Below are 16575 nucleotides of genomic sequence, written 5' to 3'. Positions count from 1 at the left end.
GAAGATGTAACAATCTTTAATTGTTGCTTTTATCCAATAGCAGTTTAGAAAGCAAGATTGGGCTACAACCATTAGCTGTATCAGATTTCAATCAATTAACACATTCTGTAAATGTATTGGTTTAAGGGCGTAGCTGGTGGATTGGTAATCCCAGAGTTGTTGTGACATTCGACCAGTTTATTTTCTATCACGCATAGAGGTGAATACGATTTGAAACGAGTCTACATACGAGAAAAGCCTGGCTCATTAAGAAAAACCAAAGAGGTGGTCATTATATAGAATGCCAACATTGACCTGCACAGACACACTCATTGTCCAACATGTGGCTTGTTGGCACCAGATGGCTGTACTACGATAACTTAAAACAAAATTCAGGGTCTGTTGAACTGGCTTCGTAGCACAGGCCTCCGGTCACCCTAGTGTGTGCATCGGTGTGTGTTACCTGTAGGAAGCGGATGAGGTAGCACAGCACCAGTTTGTTGATGTGTGGCAGACCCAGCACCACGGTGACAGCGGCCTCTGGGTTGTCATAGTGACTGATGCACTCGTCGTAGAACTCGTGAGGGATGAGAGGCTCCTCCAGCTCCCTGTACCACAGCTTCAGCAGAGACGCTGGAAACACAAACAAACAAACACACAAACACACACACACACCCCAACCAAACTTTTACTCTGCTGACCTCTTGTTACACACCATGTTGATGTTGCGGGGGGGTTGCTGTTGGGGTCGATGTGAGTGGATTTTTTGTACATGTCAGCAGTGTGGAACCAGAAGCAGGTCTGCTATCTAACAGTGTGTGTGTGCATTATCTAACAGTGTGTGTGTTCACCTGGGATGTGCGGGTCTTCCAGTCCTGTGGGGATTTTCCATTGATCCACTTGCAGTTTGAGGGCGTTAACTTCATCGATGTCTCCCGGTACCCTGGAGGTCAAAGGTCAGAGTGTGGTTACCCTTCAGCCCCTCATTTAGTGTCAGCCACTGTACGCTTTATACCCTGACTGGAGCTGAATGCTTTCTGGAAAACACCCAGTTTTACATTTTCTAAAGGTAGAACCAAGTAGCAAAATTATAATAATACATTTTATGTAACGGCACCTTTTATGGCACAGACGGTGCAGGATCAGCAACAAAATATGAATAGCAAGATTCATTGGCAATTTGTCAACATGCGAGTATTCCGTGCAGAATTAGAATTGTGTACAGACTTGCATTGTCTTCATACTCTGCAACCCCCCCCGGTATGTTCACAGTTCACTTACCTGAAGATACCTTCTGTCTGGTCTCCGTTGAGCCCCAGCACCTCCTCAGAGAGGCGGGTTTGCACCCAGGGCAGCTGGTTGTCTGGGTAACGCTCCTTCTGCAGCGCCATCACCTCCTCCAGGGAGGAGCCAAACATGGAGGGACTGAAGATGGCGTTCCTGGCGTGCAGGATCTCCTCCAGAGAGGGCTTCTGCAGGCCCTGAGAACACACAGTATGGTATATAGGTTTGTGTGCATGTAAATGGTCTGCAAAGGTAAAAATCCCAAAGTTCCCTCCAGAGGGAGTTTCTCTCCCACACACTCCTCCCCTGGGCTCTGGTTTCAGACAGAGGGTGAAAAGAGGTGCTGCAGCACAGGCAGTATGAGAAAAAGCTTTTTGAACATTAAAGCATGGAGACTAGAGATGTTAAGATTCACCGATTCGCATCGGTGCACCGGCATAAACGTTCAAGATGCGAGTGCACCGGTTGAAAGAGTGCACATCAGCTACAGTTTGGGTTGAACCGGGTTGAACTCGCGATGCATCGATTGCGTAGCGTCTTTGCATCGGTAAAAAACCGATTCATTCATATAAAATCCCCTCATCTTGTCAACGCTCAGCGCTCAGATCTTTGATATTTGCTTCGCCACTACGAAGGCCGAGAGTCAGCTATCAACACACACGGAAGTTGAGGAGAAAGAGAAACACAGCGCACCGAAAAATACCTACAAATCAAACGTTTGCCAACACTTCGGATTGTTCAAGAAAGACGGTGTAATAGTCCTTTATGCTAGGCTATATAGTTGACCGCAGGTCATGGAGAGTAATAAGGTATCCGTAGACCTTTGTATGAGGTATCTTTATTACTTAACAGGTCTACAGCCATGATACATAGATCCGTTCTAGATGCGGGCTTGCATACACACAGTATCACTCCGCAGCCGCACCCCATCAGTAACGTCCTGATGGTATATGTGCGCGGCCCTATATACTAGAGACGGTCAACTTGAAAAATCTCTCGCAAATTGTTAACGATGCCGAGCCGCTTTAAAGTACACAAGTAGTACGAGGAACTTAGCGACGCACATAAAGAGGCGACATGGGGTCTGCGGCTGAAAAGAGAAACCTGAAAGTTAGACATACGAGTTAAATCACTCAGTGAGGTGTTCTGTCAGAGAGAGTGGTGTTTAGTTTACAGCAGCCTGTGACGGCCAATAATAATTTAAATGTCTTCCTTACTGTAAGCAGTTATGAAATACCTGTTTGTGAAAGATTATTTGAATTCTTTATTGTTCATATAGAACCCACTGCTTTCTGCTCACTGGTGAGTTAGCCTATGAATGAGTGTTAAGCACATCAGGCTGGCAGCTGTATGGGCATTGCACTATGGTAGCTGTTATTTGCATATTGTTAATCATGAGCAATGCATCCTTACATTGTTTTGAGGTGTTATACAATTGTACTCTGGAGAGCTTTTAAAGGTAAAAAAATAAACGGCATGATGGGATGTGCAGTACCAAATATGTAAAGCACTTTTTTGTTAATGTATGATTTGCTGCATATAAGGAATAAAACAAAAATCCTCTGTCGTACCATATTGAAGTATCATTATTTTTGCATCGTGTTGAATCGCATCGTATCGCACCGAATCGCATAATGTTGAATCAAATCGTATCGAACTGTATCGCAACAGGGGTAAATCGTATCGTATCGCATCGCCTGGTGTTTCAAATGTATCGTTAATGTATCGTATCGTGGCAACGTATCGAGATGCGCATCGCATCGGCCTCAGTGATGGAGATGCACATCCCTAATGGAGACATGTCTCAGTAGAGGCTCAACACATTTGAACTTGAACATTAGCATCATAGGGCCCCTTAAACAAATCTGAAAGATTGAGACTGCCAAAGTGAAAGTGTTTAAAATAGTTAGGTTCTATTTCAAATGTGTTTTTGAAGTAGCGAGTGTCAACTGGAGTGTTGTGTGCTTGTTTTCATATAGTTGTGGTCTTGTTAAAGATTTGTAAGACTTCTCAATGAGAAACAAGTTATTCCATCCACAGGATGGCATGTCTTTACTGTGCTCTTAGAGGGAAGCAGCTTAACACCTGTTGGACACTGCGGACTAAATGTGACAAATATCTGTCAGTGACCTGCAGAGATTCTGGCACCAAATGCTGCAAAGGCTCTGAGCCAAGCTGCTGCCCGCCCTCCCACACAAACACTAATGTGTTTATTCATGTGCTGTAACAGCCTCCTGGTTTAAGGGCTTCCTATCACATTTAGGAACCTGAGGACTGCCGGACAGCTGCTCACCTTCTTGGCACCAGTCAGAGCAGCTTTAGTCAGTTTCCTGTAGCAGTATTTAGCATAGCTGCTAATGGCCACCCCTGAAAAACACAGAAATTATAACAGTTATTTACAGAAATGTATTATTGTATTGCATTATCTTTTTACATCAGTATATTAAATATACCAACGTTGACAAATCATTCAAAGAATTTTAGCCTTTGAGAATTGTGAAAATAAATAAATATGTTTTTATGAGATTATGAAAGCCTATACACAAAATGAAACCAATGAACAATCTGGTTTTCAAATGAGCCATGAGTATAAATTCTTCCATCAATCCGGCAATTATAAGATGTATACAATATTTTTACAGAGACATATTGTCGATATTTCTTCTAAAATATTATATATATATCTGAGCTTTTTCTGTTGCTGTTTACCTGCCCTCAGAAAATATGTGCCAACATTGAGCATGTATGTTAGTTTTTTTTTGTATTGGCTTGTAATGATTGTATCATTGTTTAATTTAAAAATAAATGGCAATAAATAAATAGAAATAAAATGAATGATATAGCTCTATTATTAACAAAGTGGACTGTCAGCTCCCTCTGTATACATCAAGGTGGAGTTAAAAAGCCTAATGCAGCAGTAACCTGTTCCTCCCTCTGTTCACCTGAAGAGGGCAGCAGAGCACAGCTACAGCATGAATATGAAGTGTGAGGGAGTGTATCTCCTGCAGCAACTGCTCACAGACAATGGTTATGGGATGTTATTTTGTAAATGACATGTTCTTCGTGTTACACACACTGATCTTCTACATGGGACCAGGGTTTGCGCGCCATTGATTTCCTGTTTAAAAGACAAGTAGTAACTCATCTGACAAAAAATGTTGGATTGTATCTCTGTATCACTCAGGATGATATTCCATCCTGTAGATCAATATCCTCCCATCGTGAAAGCCTCCTCCATTATTTTCCTCTCTAACATCTTCAAAATGTAAATCAGTGTAGTTGTATTGATGAGCAGCAATTGCACTGCCACAGAATAATCAGTGTACTGTACAGCTGTTTGATAGTGAAGCTGTGTTAGTAGCAGTGAATGAGAGTGTGTGATGCTCCCCACCCTTGGTGTCGTTCTGGGGGTCCATGTGTCTGCAGATGTACCCCTCCAGGTAGGCGTGGAAGCGGGGTGTGGGGGGGAAGAAGGCCAGACTGATGGCCATCAGCTCCCAGCCCCGCTCCAGGCTGTCGTAGCGGAAGTTCTCCGTGGTCTGGCGGCACAGCTGGATGTAGAGTTCATCACGCAGACCCTGGTTACTCCAGCCGCGCACCACCACCTGACCAACACACACAGAGCCAGTCACTTCCTCTGTTCATGAAGGGGCTTTATCAATGTCAATTCGTGACTGTAAATGTCGATAAATATACAGTTTTATTACACGCATAGCTGAATACTAGATTCTAATAAGTCGATTTGGACATTTTGTTTTCTGCTATTTTGATAGCAGACCGTTGCTAAGGATACTCTGATCAAAGGACTATGTGCAGTCATATCAATCCGTAGAAAGAAGTTCAGAACGTCAGCAATGGATAAAAAAAAAAACGGCATTTGTTTTGCTCTATCAGGAACCACCACGGAATAGCTTTTGAATACTCATTCTTATATTTTTGTGGAGAGCCCGAAACTTAAAATGAATGATGGTTAAACTGTCCCCAGTATAGAAAAGAAAACAGAACAAGAAAAGCAGAGGTTAAAAGACATTGTGCTGGACGACAGAAATATCAACAGAAGAAGACAGACAGGAAGTAAACACTAACAGGAACACGGTGGGTGTGTTTAAAGACTGGTTCAAGGGAAAGAAAATGTGAACAGACAGGAAACCTCGATCAGTGCTGATCAGTGATCAGTGCTTGATTCAAGCTGAATGGACTGTTGTTTTTGTTAGGCGAAGCAATAATACATTTTATTTCTATAGCGCTTTTCTTGAACCCAAAGACGCTTTACATTTGGGAGGGAGGGTAGACAAACAAAATATAATATGATCAAACAAATCATTTGACATCAATGTTGCCAGTCAAAGTGTTGATTTATGAAGTAAATAGCAGTGTAATAAGCAGGAGGATGTAAACAACAGAGCCAGAGACCAGCAGATGAACATAGAGCAGTGAGCAGCCAAAGAGACAGCGTGGGTATTGAGCACATTTCCAATGAATGAGAATGTGGCTCTGCGTAGGCTGACTGTGTCAAAGGCAATGACACATAGCATCTACCTCTAAGGTGATCATATTATGGCAGTGTTTCTCAAACTTTTTCATACCAAGGACCACTTAACCAATAAAAAAACACTCGCGGACCACCTAACTCCACAAATATCCCAAAACACATCGTTTTTTTACAAATCGCCTGAAAATGGTACAAACAAGTGGTAACATGTGTGATGAAGGTGTTGCGCTGGGCTATATCATGCAATCGAAAGTGAAACTTAAACTCGCTCCATTGCGGAGATATTCCCGCGAGAGTGCGGAAAACTTAAATAAATAAATGTATTTCAAATGTGACATTTTACCAATATACTCACGGACCACTAGGGGGCGCCCACGGACCACCAGTGGTCCGCGGACCACACTTTGAGAAGCACTGTTATGGTGTGTACAACTTGTTCTGTAGCAATCAAAGTGCAAATTAACTTAATAAATGCAAGTTTCAATTTGCCATGGTTAACGTGTTGGAAAACACAGAGCAGCGTATTGTCGGGGGTTCTTCCCCACTTCCTCCCGCATACTTATTTAGTTACGAAAAAAACTGACCTGACATTTCAGTTTATTTGTTTATTCTGATCATTGGTCCACTTGATCATAACCTCTCCATTGTAAAAGATAGAGAACATATCAAATCTTATAAATGTGGGGTTGTGACTTATTACTAAACAATAATCAAACTATTGAGGAACACTATATATGTACAGTCTATACTGGCCACATACTCAGAGAGAAGAGGGTGGGGGGCTCTGTCAATTATAAAACTGCATCAGCAGCTGCTGCAGCCATCAGCCTCTCAGAATATTGTTTGTTTCTAAAACGGCTGCTGTTTTCCACTCATTATGTGCATCAATATTCATGAAAGGTTTTGCATTGGCCATTAATGAATAATCATGGGAGTGTGGTGGGCCGAATGTGAGGCTCATGCACATGCATTGTTTGATTGTGATTTCTAAAAAGGACATACATGCAGGCTTCAACAGTTATCTGAATTAGGTGGATTTTTGCAGTGGAATGACTATTTTAGTCTGGAGGAAAACGCTTTGTAAAGATGCTACGAACCGATTTATAAATGAGGCCTTTGGTTGTTTTGAAAGCTCCCTCTCAAAGTCACACTGTCAACAAGGACACTAGGAGCTAGTGAAGCCTCGCTGTGCACTCATTGCAGAGAGGGGAGCAGACTGATCCTGGCTCAGTTTGTTAACATCAAAACATATTGGTACAATTGAGCCTTTTAGGAAGCTAACTCCCGTTCTCTGCTGCTTCTCAACGCACTTGCATTTGAACCTGTCAGCTGATTTTGTGTTTTGAATTTGCACTATCCTCCTTTTAATGCACAATGTTATCGTTGTAACTTTAGTCTACATTAATTATTGTATGTCTATTCCATGTTATTTTAAGTTTGTTTGTATGTCCTTTACTGGTAACTGTATTCTATGCAATATCAATTTTCAGTGAGTATTTTAAGAGATGTCTACTGTGAAGCACTTTGAACTGCAATTCTTGTATGAAAGGTGCTATATAATCTAAAGCCATTCTATAGATCTCAAATTCTATGTTATGCTTGAGCTAGTATTATCATTTCATCAAACTCTCCTTTATGTGTATCTTTTGCTTTTCTTCAAAATAAAAATAGATAAAGTGCCTTAATGTCACTAAGCCTGTACATCTTGTGAAATGTTCAGACCAAGGACATCATTCAAATGAAAGCAACATCACTAATAATAATAATGACTTGGACTTATATAGCGCCTTTCATGAAACCCAGGGATGCTTTACAATAGGAAGAGGGGCGTTGGAAAAAAATCACACAACAGGGAGGAGAAAATAAGAAGATAAATAAATGGTGCGAAAATGTAAAGGAGAGATTTACCTGAGGCTTAAGGCCTTGACAAACAGAAGCCTATCAAGTTATTTTTTGTCCACAGAGTCAGTATTCTTGACTAGACCTGACTACAGAAGGATATGAAGTTCATGAGAATAAGGAATGGATGAAGTGAGCGTTGATGTGCACTGACCTCCAGAGCCACAGCGAGGGTGTCGGCCTTGGAGCGGCGGTCCCCCATGAAGTTCTGGATGAGCTTAAAGATGTCCACCGCCTCCTTCTTCACGGTGCGGTCGGACGTCACGATCATGGGCTTCTTGATGGGCTCACTGCTCCAGGCCAGCATGTTGGCAATGGACACCTTTCTTCTGAAGAGACCCTGAAACAGAAGAGAGGGATGGAGAGAAATAAAGAGAGGGTTAGAGATAGAAAGATATCCTCATGCTTATAGAGGAAATACAAACGTTCAGTAGGAGTTTGGTGTACAGTAAGATGGCATCGTTTTGTATGACTTCAACATCCTATACATAAGTTACAGTGAATACAAAAAAAAAATGCAGAACAACAATTAACCTAAAACCTGTAGAATGGCAGCTTTTTTTAATGTACATTGTTAATGTGACAAAATCACTTAGTCTCAACTTTGTATTGTACTTTCATTTAACTGCTCCCCAAAGTCTATTATTAGCTTTGAGTAAAGATGTTTTCCCCCCTTTATGTATAACAATAACCAAGGCATTAGGAAAATGCAGAAACATTTTATATGACTAACTTAAAGGGGACCTATCATGCAAAATGCACTTTTGTACGGCTTCTATACATTAATATGTGTCCCCGGTCTGTCAGGGAACTCACCAAGTGTCAGAAAACACAACCCTCTCTCTTTTCCTCCATACCCAAATCTCTAAAAACGGGGATTTAACGGATCTGATACAGACTGATCCAGATTTGAAATATCTCTGACGTCAGAAACGAGGAACTCCGCCTATATGGGCAACTCTCCACCTATCAGGAGGAGATAGCCACGGCCATTGCCGTTCGAAAGCGCTGGAGACGCTGTAGTACATATGCCAGGCCTGTAGGTGGCGCTGTAGTCTGCCACAAAAGCTGCGAAGAAGACTTCTCACAGATTCAGCCCTTGCAAAAACAGGGCTAAAAATGAGCAAATAGAGCGAAATGAGGCATGGCTAAAATGCATGATCTGTTTGGTATTTTGAAAAAAAAGCTTCGCAGACATGTTTTGTATAGGTATGGCCCTACAATATATTATTCAAATATAGCATGATAGGTCCACTTTAAGTCAAGATGTTTAATGAAATACTAATGTGTGTAATTTTGTTGTATCAAACAATTCTAAAGGTGTATGACAAGGAATAAGAGTCTGCGCTGGGAAAACTGACAGTGAATGTGGACCAATAACCACAAAAATAATGGTCTGGCTGAGAGATAAGATAACTGAGTGTATCGTTCAAAAGCAAACGCTGCCCTCAAGCTAATGTTTCAACCATGAGATGCTGCTGATCAGCTGCCAACAGTCGAAGCTGTAATATGTGAAATGCTTTCAAAGTGTAACAAGACTGACAGAAACAATGAGAGGCCAACACTGCTGCATCGATTAACACTTGGCTTTAACACGTGGCTTTATGCATTCGCACAGATTGAAATCAGTCCGAAAATGCTTATGCGGAGGTCGGCGACACATTCTAGCCAATTGTGAAAAACCCTTACTCCTCTCATAGTGTAACTTATTTTTCTTTGTCTCATCAAAGCAACCAGGACTACTATTTTCTACACCTTTTATTAGACACTGATTTATCTGATCCCTCCATCATCTGCATGGAGAGGGAGCGGCCTGAGACCTTAGGGCCTTGTTAGCTATTGCTAGCTAAACTGTGACGCCAATGCAGAAGTGTCTAAAACCTGCTCCCTTTTTAACTCAGTCATCACTTTCTTAATGAGTCTCAATCTCTAGTTTCATCATGCTGTATTCTTCAATACAGCATGATGTTCATTTAGTAAATGATGATCCCATTTGGAGTCAAATAGACCTTCAAGCAGAGGCTACTACTGCAACTTGTCAATCCGGAAATAGGCGTGTCAATGCGTAATTATGGCACTGTGTGCATTTAAATATCTATGAACTTTTAAGGTGTTGTTTTTGCCTTAGAACTTTTACCCTTTTACAGTGTGTTTTCAGTTCATGAAAGTTCATTGAAAATGTTTGGTCAATTGAAAACATTTAAGATACCGTGTGAGCTCATCTTCCGGCTCCGTCATGGGAAATACATCCCAGTTACGAACACTTAAATAGCCTTTATTTCAATCATTAGTTCCTGAAAGTTGGGAATTCACAGACCTTGGGTGTTTCTCAATGTCGAGTATGCTTGCTTGGTAGCACATGTCTTCCGAGCGTCTTGCTTCAGAAGCGAGGCAAGAATACTTCCTGGCATTCGGAAAACGAAGAGTGGAACAGGCGATGTATGCGTCATATGGAGAGGCCCCGCCTTACATTTTCCGCCACAGATTTGGGGAAATTGGTCCGTGCGCAAAGCATTGTGGGGATTTTAAGACCGCGGAGTCTACACATGTGCAGCCTCGAAATTTCTCCAAACGAAGTACGCCGGGCTCGGTAGAATTCCAAGTATGCTGGACATTGGAACAGTCCTTCGGCGGCACTCGATGACGTAGTATGCTTGAAATAGTGGCTCTGGAGCAGCTTTACTCAACATTGAGAAACACCCCTTGTGTTGAGAGGTTTTGGTCATGCTGCTTTTCAAGGTCTAGCATGAGCCTTCAAGATCAACTAATGTATTATTTCTAAGCAGCTGAACCCGATTAGTGATCAGCTGATTACTGAAACAAAAACATTTCCAGGGTTTTCCACAAACAGTGAAATCCATACCAACTGTTATACTGGCTGTGACCCAGGTTTAAAACAAGCGGCAAACTGGGGAAGAGCCGGGATGCCAATACGGAAGTGCCACATACTGCAGTTCATCTAGTGGCCAGTAGGAGCAGGCTGCAGAAGGGAGCAATTTCCATAGACCCCCATGTTAAAATGCCCAGAAATAAACATGTTTACATCGTGGTTCAAAAAACCATATTCTCTGTATAGTTAGATTCCCCCTTCATGACTACTGTGTGTGTGGGGGGTGAATTTTTCTCAACTCATCTGTTTAATTAATATTAAGCCTTAAAGCTTTTGCATAAATTACATGCCTCACTGTCAGCTAACAGCAACTTGTCCACTCTGCTAGGCTACAACCATAGAGGCTACAACGTTAGTTAGTCATAGTACTGTACTTGACCCTTTAGCTTTAGCCGTGTTCGTGGTAATTGTGCCTTTTAGGGAATATTGTTACAAATACCAGACAATTAAAATGTTGTGCTGTGCGCTTGAATGTACTAACAGAACTTCCAAGAAGTCTACAATTATAATATTATACATGTTAACCCCGTCGCAGGTGTTTGTGTGCTTGGTAGCTTAGCTTGTTACTTATTAGCCAGCTAAGGACGTAACCCTTTATACATACATATACATTTTAGTTTATGATTCAGCCTTGGGTGAGACTTTTATAGTCTATGGCTATGACGCCCATAATGCTAAACGGGAGCAAATGTTAATAGGGGACCCAATTATCCTAGTGGTGGCCGCCGGAGCTAACGGAGCCGCAGGGGGCTAGCTCCAGCCGGCGTCCCGGAGCTAGCCCACTGCGGCTCCGTTAGGTCCGGGCGGTGGAGTCTGTCTTTTCTCAACGTGTGAATGACAAGCATTAAGAATAACAAAATATAGCTAATTCTCTTGCAGATTGTCTCATTTGATTATGAATGTAACGTTTATATAGGGGAACTACACTGTTAGCAGTAACTTGGTATGCATGTATTTCATGTTAGCTTAGCTTCTTAGCCTGAGCTAGCTCTGTTTACTTCCAGTTCGGAGGCAGCAGGTACTCTTTGCCCTTATTTGGAGCAGGCGGGATTAGACTCTGACGTCACAGTTGAGCCGTTAGTGGCCGACTCAACCTACTAAGGGCTTCACGGCAACTCTGCAGAATCCTATGGGTGACGTCACGGATACTACGTCCATTTATATACAGTCTATGGTTTAAAACGAGTGATATACATTAAATGACATTTGAGTTAAAATGTGAGAAAAAGAGATTGTAGTATATTTCAGAACATTTTGGAGACAATTTTAGAAATAGCTTAAACGGCGATACCAACAAAAGCCCATACAACGTAGAAAGTAGAAACACACATCCTGTTCTCTACCTGTGTGTGTTTGTTGAAGTGTTTGGACGCCCAGTTCTCGATGTCTGTCTCCGAGGAGGGCTTTCTCAGGGTGAATTCTGGGAAAATGCCACAGCTGGCGCTCGGCATCATATTCCTGGCATTTCGACTGGCCTCAAACTGGGCACAGGCTCCGAGGTCCTCCGACTGACAGGTGGAGAAACAAAGGGAAGAGGAGGAGAGACCGAGAGGAAGAGAGGAAACGGAACATGTTACTCATCTCTGTGACGCTGCTGCAGAACATTTAGAGACCCGAGAACTTTCTTTAGTGCTCAGAGGGATCAAACCGGGATTAATAGTGACGTGTAAATACGTCAATATTCACAGAGAAAGGGTTCATTTATTCATGATTCAAACAAGACTCTAAAGTTACAGCTAAGCAACAAAAAAGTGAGGTAGTCAAAGTTATGGTGTCCTCCTGCTATTCAAAGAAAGTGGTATATGCATAAGTTTCCATGGAGACCATGTCAAATCTGCAGATATGTTTAAGAGGACATATCATGCATCTTTTCAGGTTCATTCATTGTATATGTGCCTCTACACTAATTTGTACATGCTTTATTGTTCAAAAAGGTCTTCATTGCACATTAAAGGCATTCCATCTTTAACCGGGGGAGGCTTTTATTATGAAGGCGGCTGCTACAGGAAATGCAACATATTTGTTGAATTAAAATATAATAAAAACAATATCACCCTTATGTCCATTTGCTTCCTGTAATTCTATCATGAGTTTGCCCAGTTGCCATGGGAATGTAGAGCACCTTTTAGTCTGCGCATCTACCTTTCCAAGACAACTGTGCCATTTGCTGATGAAGCTTATGTGGTATAAAAGGAGAGTGGAGCTGGATGTATTATGTCATGATGTACATTGTTAATGGATGTTCTACATACAAGAACAACAGAGGCTAATGCTTCTTTTGCTAATCAAAGACTTTCACTGGCTTTACCTGGATGATATGTTATATTAGTAGTTTCACATCCTTTCTTTTGTGTTTTAGGATTGTATTTACAGATAGTGTATGTTTCCTAAGCATGGTGCTTCAGTATAAGTGTGTCACTGGACCAGGCAGCAGTGTGACTGTTATATAAGCTAATGTAAGACTCAGCAACATTATATGAAACATCCGTGTCTTTCCACAGGGACAATATCAGCGCTGACTGTGACGTTCACTCATAGTGTGTGTGTGTGTGTGTGTGTGTGTGTGTGTGTGTGTGTGTGTGTGTGTGTGTGTGTGTGTGTGTGTGTGTGTGTGTGTGTGTGTGTGTGTGTGTGTGTGTGTGTGTGTGTGAAGGACGGCAGTAGTTCCAGGTAAAGCTGCCTATGTGATGTACGAGGCTGCACTTTGATCTGCTCCACGGTCGGCGACTCTACGCTAGGGCTGCACGATATTGAAAAAAACTGACATTGCGATATATATTTTTTTCCCCTGCGATATATATTGCGTTTTTTTTAACTATATTTAACCGGATGAAGGATTTTAGTCACGGACGTCTGGATCTTAACTGGTTGACTCATCATACCTTAAGTCATGATCTAACATGTCATGATAATGCATGTTGCTTACCCTCAAATAAGGGGGTTCATCTGTGAAGAAGAGAAGAACCTTTTTGTATCCAAAATAGTTCCAGATGGCAGATGTTGCTTTTCTTTTTGGAAGTAAATCTTCATTCTCGCCGGTATTGTCCTCCTGTGCCTCGCTCATTTTTTACCGGTGTTTTGATGGTCTGCAAACTAGCGGGGCGGGGCCTGCTGTGATCTGATCAAGAATGATTGTGATTGGTGGTTTGCTATGCATGCAGAGCCTGCATGTCACTCACTCAAGTACCCCTGACATGAGAGCCACGCAAGTGTTCCTTTTGTAGCGAGCAGCAAAATAATTGTAACATGACGTGTTTGAGTTAATTTACCTACTTAATATCGCACGTCCTAAAAAAAATGAATGAAAAAAAATTGGATAAAATCGCAAGTCCCTGCGATGTGAATATCGTGCATGCGCATATCGCGGTTATCGCCATGACACGATATGTCGTTCAGCCGTACTCTACGCCACGCTGAGCAAAGAGGAAAATCTTATATCATGTGAAGGCAGCTCTGTAGCTATCCAGTTGATCTCTGCTCTCATTTATAATTCAGATGATACTATAAACCCAACAGCTCTGCAGAAACATCTGAAAATTGTTCAAAACATGTTGTCCAACAACATCACAGACTTATTCCACCAAGATGCTCCACAGGAAACTATTCCTGTCTGTGGACATAAGACTATTACATTCCTTCCTAGGAGCGTCAGGCAATCTGAGTCGATGCTGGCACATGATTTATTATGTTTTAATATATAATGTATTATTTAATATTTGTTTTAAATTTAGTATTGACATTTTTTACTTTAAATTCTTATGTTTATATAATATTCAATTTTATTGTATTTTAACTTTTAATTGTACATTTTGACTTTTTATATTAATATAAATATTGTATTCTTTTATTTTACAAAACCCAATAACCCTCGGTATACATAAGGTATTTTTGATTCTGAAAGTGTTGTATAATATATATCTGCTCTACATTATGTAGAGTCATAATAAACTAGGTTTTTTATGATTCTAAACAAACTAAACCTCCTATTAATGTCAAATGCACTTCAATTAAAGTAAGTAAATCATTGTAAAACACATTTTCAAATGATCAAAACAATATGCCATCTGTACAAATATTTAAACCCAAATTTTAAGTGGAATTATCAGGCACTCTAAATGTGGACACAGACTCCCAGCATGCATCAGTACCTGTGAGGGGTGGAGGTAAGGCTCCGGCGAGGCCAGGCTGGTCTGGACGGAGAGGCTCTTCTCCAGCAGGGCCTGCGGGAAGCCCAGCCGGTCGAAGGTGTGCCGCCTCCAGTGGTGCCCGTCGCTCTGCGCCAGCGCCTCGTCCTCGCTGAAGGCCCTCACCACGGGCCCCGGTAACGGCAGAGGCAGCGCCCCGTCGCTCTCGTACCCGTCTTTTGAACATCCGCCCTGGGCCTCCCCCCTGCCCTGCCCGGAGTCCCAACTGCTCCTCTGCTTCATCACCTGCTGGGCCTCCCACGCCAGCCGGGCCTGGGCCAGCATGGCCTCGGAGGCTGTGCCCGTCAGCTCCCCCTCCGGGCCCCCGCAGCGGGCCAGCTCCTGGGGGAGGGACGGCTTGCGGCTCTTGCGTTTACGGTTACCTCCGGGAGAGAAAGCCCCCGGACCGCCTGTGGAGGAAGAGGAGAGGGAGTGGGTCTGACTGGAAGTCCAGGATATGGAGTCCTCATAGAGCAACCTCTGGCCCCCCTCTCCACCCTCCGCACTGTAGTCCAGCAGAAGGCGGGGGTCCCTGATCAGAGACTGGCTGTGCTGCAGGGTGTACGACCCTCCGTATGAGCCCCCAAAGCCCCCCGTGGTGCCGTAACGCATCAGGCGGTCGGCGGTCTTGAAGCGGGGGCTGGAGGATGACTGCTCCACGTATACCAGCTGCTTGACGTACTCCTTCCCCACGGGGCTGTACTCCAGACTCTGCGTCTTCTCTGGACACTTTTGCCTGGTCAGAACCAGCTGGCCGTAGGGCGACTGGCCCTTGTTGGGGGAGTGATAGAGGGGGCCCGAAGTCTTGCGAGCAGATGACTTCCCGGTGCCGTAGAAGGCGGAGTCGGCGAGGTGCATGTCGGTTGGAGGCTCCTCGTAGATGGGAGGGGGCTGGTACTCTGATGGCGGCTCCTCGTACAGCGGCGGTTCGTAGGCGTAGCGGGGCGAGGGGGGCTGGGAGTCGGCGGAGGAGCGGCGGTTGGTGCCGGTGCCGCCCAGCTCGGCCCGCTTCAGGTAAGGAGACTGACGACGCTCGCTGTAGAGAACGGGGGAGCCTTCGGGATCTGTAGGAGGGTTTCCTCCAGAGCAACGGCGAGTTCGTGAGGCGGTGCCCCCTCCAGAAGGAGGACCAGGGGTGGGGGGGTCGCAGGGAGAGTAACCATTTCCCTGGTGGGCCAAGAAGCTGGGCTCTCTGTCTGTCACCTTGATTAGCATTCGCTCCTTCGTACCGGTGTTCCACCTGAAAGGGGAAGTCCTGAGAGAAGAGAAAGACTGATTAAGAACCGTCACATTAGGCTTTTTATTTATTACACACAAATGATACATTTGTCACAGGGGGCTTTAAAGTGTATAAAGCAAACAACACCCTCTTGCCTTTAGACTTAGGGCAAAGCAACAGATGTTGTGTGAACAGATTACAAAGTTATTACATCTGCAACATAGACATACAAATGATAGAAATGATAAGAGAGAGAAAAAAGAAAGAAAGATGGATCCAGGTGGATATTAAGAATCTTCAAGGTGCCAACAAAAATATGAAGGTGGGCCTCAGGCACGACCATGGCAACAGCTGCAGCAATGATTCATGATCAATATGTGACCTTTAATACTGGCAACCTGCCAGGAGAGAGACACACATTTCTTGGAAGCTGAGTTAGTACCATGCATTTTGGGGGCAATTGTGGGGAAATGTAGTGTATCAAATTGAGAAAAAGAGAAAAGAGAAGTCACCCTACAGTTCGAAGCCTATAGCAGTATAACTATGTGATGGTTCAAGGCAAGCCTGAGCCAGCCAAAACTACAAGCTTTATCAAAAAGGAAAGTCTTAAGCCTACTTTTAAATGTGG

The 16575-nt window shown here is 43.2% G+C and overlaps 1 protein-coding gene across 1 annotated transcript in view; it reads right to left on the bottom strand.

Moving 5' to 3' along the window:
- arhgap39 (Rho GTPase activating protein 39) overlaps positions 1–16575 on the bottom strand; it is a 134016-nt gene that overhangs the window by 4276 nt on the left and 113165 nt on the right. The window contains exons 4-11 of the mRNA XM_034237509.1: positions 14693–15983; positions 11888–12052; positions 7809–7994; positions 4655–4868; positions 3557–3630; positions 1261–1460; positions 831–922; positions 443–612 (exon numbers count right to left, since the gene is read on the bottom strand). Of these exons, the coding sequence (XP_034093400.1) occupies positions 443–612; positions 831–922; positions 1261–1460; positions 3557–3630; positions 4655–4868; positions 7809–7994; positions 11888–12052; positions 14693–15983 (2392 nt within the window). The remainder of the gene's footprint in view (positions 1–442; positions 613–830; positions 923–1260; positions 1461–3556; positions 3631–4654; positions 4869–7808; positions 7995–11887; positions 12053–14692; positions 15984–16575) is intronic.

This window comes from Gymnodraco acuticeps, unplaced genomic scaffold, assembly GCF_902827175.1.
Source record: "Gymnodraco acuticeps unplaced genomic scaffold, fGymAcu1.1, whole genome shotgun sequence".
In the NCBI taxonomy this organism is placed as follows: domain Eukaryota; kingdom Metazoa; phylum Chordata; class Actinopteri; order Perciformes; family Bathydraconidae; genus Gymnodraco; species Gymnodraco acuticeps.
This window is presented reverse-complemented; position numbering and strand designations above follow the sequence as displayed.